Below are 6,119 nucleotides of genomic sequence, written 5' to 3' on the forward strand. Positions count from 1 at the left end.
TTTATTAATAAACATTTACATGTGCCATATATTTCCAATACTATAATTTTTAAGATTTTATAAATACTTTTGGTATTTATGCAGATCTACAACAATAAAAAAGGTTTTAAGTATATGTTATTTGCAGACATCAGCAACTGTCAAAATAATAAAATTGTCAAGATGCATCTAAATTGGTGTACTTCATAAAAAATTACGTCGAATAAAGCAAATTTTAGTAAATAAAACATAAAATATTGATTGCACTGACGCACATCTCTGACTTAGAAAATGTGTATTAAATTTTATAGAACAGTATTATAATCTCTTAGGAGATACATTGAAGTAAACTTAAAAATGCAAACATCAAGTCAAACTTATATTTTGCACATTTTTACAAATTCAACACTGCGTGATTTTGATATTCAACAATTTTTTCTAAGAATCATAAATTTACTCCACACAAATTGGTAATTGAAATGAAAAATAATATTGAAATGAAATAAATTATTTCATGTATGTAAATTAATTTATCTTTTGAGTTTAAAAAATTATATGAAAATGTTAAGCAGGGATGTTTCATAGTTTTTAATAATAATTCAATATAAGTCATACATATGCAAAAAGGTTTAATTGAACTTTAGCCAAATTTACTGAAAATAGTGGTCTTAGAAGAAGTCAATTACTCTCAATAGTACTTGATATGTACTATTGATCAATAGTACGCCTATGATCAATAGTAAGCAACCATGGCGTTCAATGGTTCGTGATATCAACCTTAATAAGAATAACTAACGCAAAAAAGTAAATTGGAAAGTGCTCTGAAGGCGTACTAAACCAAAGCTTTTGGAGAGAAAGAATGGACGTTTTAACCAACTTCTGCATCGTTACACAAAGCGCACGTCAACCAACACGGAGTGAGAGACAACATTCCATATTAATTTCGAATACACAATGGCTTCCACAACCACCAGAGGCAGACCTGGTCAACTTTACGATTTTGGACATTTTGCAGGTTAAGGTAATCAATAAGTAATAGCAAAAGAGTAATTAGTTCAAGAAATTTCTACTTTGGTTCTTCGTGAATAGATGAATTGAAAAATAATTTAGTTAAATTTAACAAATTTATTCAAAAAATTCTCTATTGGTTTAATATTCCAATGAAAAAATACATTCTGTATTAATAGTTTAATTGAACTATTCTGTGCATGTTTCACATACCTATATAAAGAAAAATTATTGAGTGGGTGTATAATAATTGCATTTTATTTTATTTTTTTTGTATTTTATTTAAAAAAACAACATTTAAAGAAAACATCTTTAAATATTTATTATGTATTTATATTTCAATTGCATAATTTATGTTAAAATCAATTGTTTATATCGCAACTATAAGATATAATCAACAGATTTTGATTTTTCGAACCACTGTTCTAGTTTATGTAACAACTGTAAGATATAATCAATAGATATTGCTTATTCCAACTGATATTCTAGTTTAGGTAGCAACTGTGAGACAAACTCAGAATCTAGCAACTTACATTCTAGTTTATGTACCAACTATCAGATTTAATCAACAGATTTTTATTATTCCAATTAAAGTCTGACAAATATCCAAAAAGTATTTTTTTTATCATTTTATTTACTAGATTGTAAATTATTATCTTTAAAGATAAATATAGAATAGAACATGACACAGACGTTTTTAATCCAATTGATATGAATATGTATATCTACTTGCAAAGTAAATAATAATCATATAGGTGTATATATTATTAATATGAACTTAATTTTAAAGACGTTGCACTAAGGTGCGTCGAAAACTGACACTAGTTAAAGTTAAAGATCACCACCCGAGAGAATCTAAAGACTATGATATATGGAAGGTTAATAACACGGGTTATAGAATGGGATGTAACAGTAGAAGTTGTGTGGGAATGGGGGAGGGATATAGGTCTGGATAAGTGTTAATTGAAAGTAGTCTGATTTTGAATAAATGTGCCTGGTCACTAGTGTATATATATGGACAGCAAAACAAATATGTAAAATCATGAGGGGTTGAGCTGCAGTTCGACCACATATTAAGAGTAGTTGCCGCATGATATGGCTGCGTTTGATGCATTTTCTAAAATTCACTGAATAGATATATACTCAAATACCTAATTCACTATTTAACAAACATCTAAATAAAATTAATATGATCAAATAAAGTGAATAATAACAAAATTAAATGCAACAAACTAAAGAATTTTTAAAATAACTCTTATACTTCAAGTATTTAGAAAAATAAATTTTACAATGAAAATGTTCTTAAAAAATATTTCTTTTTTACCTATAAGTGTTAAAAGCAAAGCAGATATTTTCATTTTCTGTAGAAAATCTTAAAGTTGCACTTAACTTGAGTGCTGAAAACTGCTGTGTCTTTCTTTAAAATTTACATCTTTTGCATGAGGACCAACCTATCTACCATGAATAGCTGTTTACTTTTATTTTCTTGGTGTTTTAACTTGTTTGTCTCAATCTTTAAAGTCCTTTCAAAGCCATTGTCATATGTCATTGTTACTGCTGCTCTTATAAAAGTAAATATATCAACTTCAAGGCATTTATATAATTTTTATATATGGAAATATACGCACATATACATATATGTGTACAAATACAGAGTATGTATGATATATATCCATGTCCTCGAGACATTACTTGTTTGTTTTGGATTTTATTTCTGGCATTGTTAGAGCGTTTGAAATTGGAACCTTGATTTCCTTTGCATTGTTTTTTATTTATTATATGTTGTTTTTTTTTATAGTTATTGTGTTTCATAAAACAAAATGCTATAAAAACACTATGTACACATAAGTAAAACACTATCTAATAGAAAACTTTACAGGTTGTTTAACATTTAAAATGCCATAGTATTAATTTGTAAGTCGAATGTAGCAATTTACACTAAAGTTGGAAATAAACACAAATCCCTAATAGTGCTCAAAAAAAAAAATTGACAGTAATTATAAGTTTATAAGAATCACAATAAAAACTTGCTTTAGTAAAACTAAGAAATTATATTTAAAAATAAAGAAATTAATTAAATATTACATAAAATATATATTAATTAAAATTAAAGAAAGATTGCTTATAGTTTTTCTAATCACTATCGAATATGATTTGAAACGTGTGGTATTTAAAAATAAAAAAAAACTACATAAGCTGTATAGTTTGCGTATATACTATATCTATGTTTAAACATGCAAAGAAGTAAACAATATTTATTTGTAAATTAAATGTCTACAATACAGTAGAACTACCGGTCATTAGATAATTAATAGAAATTCATTACTAAAAATAGCCAAAAGCACCAAAAATAACTTATACTAAACATAATTTAATTTAAACAAATAAAGTTCGCCGCTTATAGTCCGATGAAAATTAATTTTCGAATAGCTGCCAACCGCAATATAAATACAATAGAGTTTATTTGATTTGTAAAAAGCCCTCCATATGATTAACTGCGGTTACCGGAAACTAGGACATACGAACGAAATGATCAAAACGCTTGACACGTTGTCGCTATTTCTGGTAGTACATTAATATTCCAAAGTGCGTGTCTACAAAATATTAATAGCTAAACAAGTAAAAATAGTATATATAAATATATATATATGTATATACTATATTTGTAAAGCATGCTTATGTACAAAAATCAAACACAAAGCAATTTTCGTGAGTTAAATCAACTTGTTAATTTTTGTTGCAAACATAATTAACCAAAGGAAAATTTCTAAGCTACTTTTAGATGATAAGAAGTTTAAGCTTAGAAACACGTATTAAAATGAGCTAATTTGTTTAGAATTATTGACAGGCAATAAACATATAAATAAAAACTTTTTAACATTATTTTATAAAAATAATAAATATCACGTACTTCTCACACGATCGTTACTATAAAAAATAAACAAAACAATTAATAAATAAAAATAAATACAAAAATACAAAAATAAATTAATTATAAAAAATTAATATAATAATTATTAGGAAGTAATTATAAAAAATTTATCAATAGAAAGAGTTATAGACACAAGCATAATGCATTACACGAAGGAGCATACAAAATTCTCAAAGACTGAAGATATTCTATGAAGTCAAAGAATTAGCAGACAAACATCAAACATTAAGAACTACTCACGCTAGACAAAAAATATACATGGAACGTGCACACATATTTAAGAAAATAAATCACTTTAAAGTCGCTAATTTCTAACGACAAATTAAATACCAGTAATAGACTACACATGTAGATATTAGGTAATATACAAAATATCCGCCGTATTCTGTCACTAGATGGTGTTAGTACCTTTCGATCTGGAAACACTCATCCGAAGATGTTAAACTTAAATGTGTTTGAGAGATAAAATTTCAACTTACGTTATTTGAGAAGGGAATTGTGTATTTTATCGCCCGTGTAAAAACTTGAAATGACTTGAAAATATATGCAATGATGCTTTATAACTATAAAAAAAGGTAAAATTGCTGCAAAATCGTGCCAAAATATGTGTGCGCTTTACGGAGAGGTTGTGAGTGAAGAATGGACCAGGGAATAGTTTTCTCAATTCCGTTCCTAAAATTTCGATAGTAAAAATGCATCGGACTCTAGTCGGACAATCACTAGAAAAGTTAATGAAGTTTTACAACTGACAGAATATGACCCACACTTATGCAATTAGGTAATAACGAAGACACTTAACATTAACCACATCACATTTTGGAATCATTTAAAAAAAAGAGGTTACGCAAAGATGGGCAATGTTTAAATATCACATGAATTAACTCAAAGTAATTTGATTGACCATATTGTCACCAATAAAACGCTGCAAAATCAAACCACCTTTAAAGCAAATATTTACGGACGATGTAATATAAATAAAATACGGTAATAGTCAACAACTTCAAAGAAGTTCAAAGTCTAAATTGATGACAAACAAGGTTATGTTGAGTGTTTGGTGGGACTGGAAAGGTATAGGCTATTACGAGCTACTCCAACTTAGTGCCCGGTTAATTGACTGACTAACAAACAAGGAGTTGTATTCTGCATAATAATGTCTGGCCCCACACATCTTTAATAACTCAAAATAAATTGACAAAACTTGATTGGAAAGTTTTGAGCCATCTATCGTATATCTTGGACCTTGCATCATCTGACTACTATTTATTTTGGTCTCTGCAAAATTTCAGTTTTACAAATACTGATAATGTAATTTTATCAATATTGTCTGACATACTGTAAGATTGAGGCATTAGTGTCATTAGCATTCATAAAATTTTACATATTTATTTGACTGTGATAAAATTTATCTAACTTATCACATATAACTCATCACATATGCTTTGCTGAAAGTTCAAAAAGATACTCCTAACGATTAGGGCAAACAAATACAAAGCAAGTTATATACATAAATGGATCTATGCAAATGAATCTGTATGGGTGTTTCAGATATATGGAAATGTGCGGAAAATCAAGAAAACCATATTTAAAAATAAACATAAAACGGCATTTTTTAAAATAATAGAATTTAACTATTAATACTGCCTAAAAAAATTATTTTTAAGCATATTAAGAAGAGAGGTTACTCAGAAGTTAGGTTAGGTTAATTATAAAGAGGTTAACAAGAAACCTATTAAAGTTCAAATCAACTCTATAAAGTAACTACATTAAATCAATTCTTATCTTTTAGTACCATTTTTTCTAGACAAATTAAATGCAATTGTTCAAAATTGAAAAAATAATTACAAACTTTTAGATAATTAAGAAATTTTTACATTTATAAAAAAAAATTCATTTATTAATAATAACAAAAAAAAATAATTTAAAAAAATATGTACATATACATATTTTAAAAAAATAACTTAAATTCAACTCAATCTGATATGTATATTTATTTTGTTTTCTCTTTTTATATATTGAAATGAAACATTTATGAAACACTTTTTCAATTTTCTTTGATGTTTAATATTTTCATTTTGTTTGTTTTTTTAATTATATTTTTATAGCTTTTCATTTTTATCAAATAATTTTTTTATTTTGGCTATAGCACTTTTTATGGTAATTTCCTTTTGAATAGTATTTTCAAAATATTTTTAGTGCAAAA

The 6,119-nt window shown here is 26.5% G+C and overlaps 1 protein-coding gene across 1 annotated transcript in view; it reads left to right on the forward strand.

Moving 5' to 3' along the window:
- Positions 1-838: 838 nt before the first annotated feature.
- LOC119667636 (fringe glycosyltransferase-like) overlaps positions 839-6,119 on the forward strand; it is a 22,682-nt gene continuing 17,401 nt past the window's right edge. Inside the window, exon 1 of the mRNA XM_038076941.1 lies at positions 839-1,011. Within this exon, the coding sequence (XP_037932869.1) occupies positions 839-1,011 (173 nt within the window). The remainder of the gene's footprint in view (positions 1,012-6,119) is intronic.

Source organism: Teleopsis dalmanni, chromosome 1 (assembly GCF_002237135.1).
Source record: "Teleopsis dalmanni isolate 2A chromosome 1, ASM223713v2, whole genome shotgun sequence".
Classification (NCBI taxonomy): Eukaryota; Metazoa; Arthropoda; class Insecta; order Diptera; family Diopsidae; genus Teleopsis; species Teleopsis dalmanni.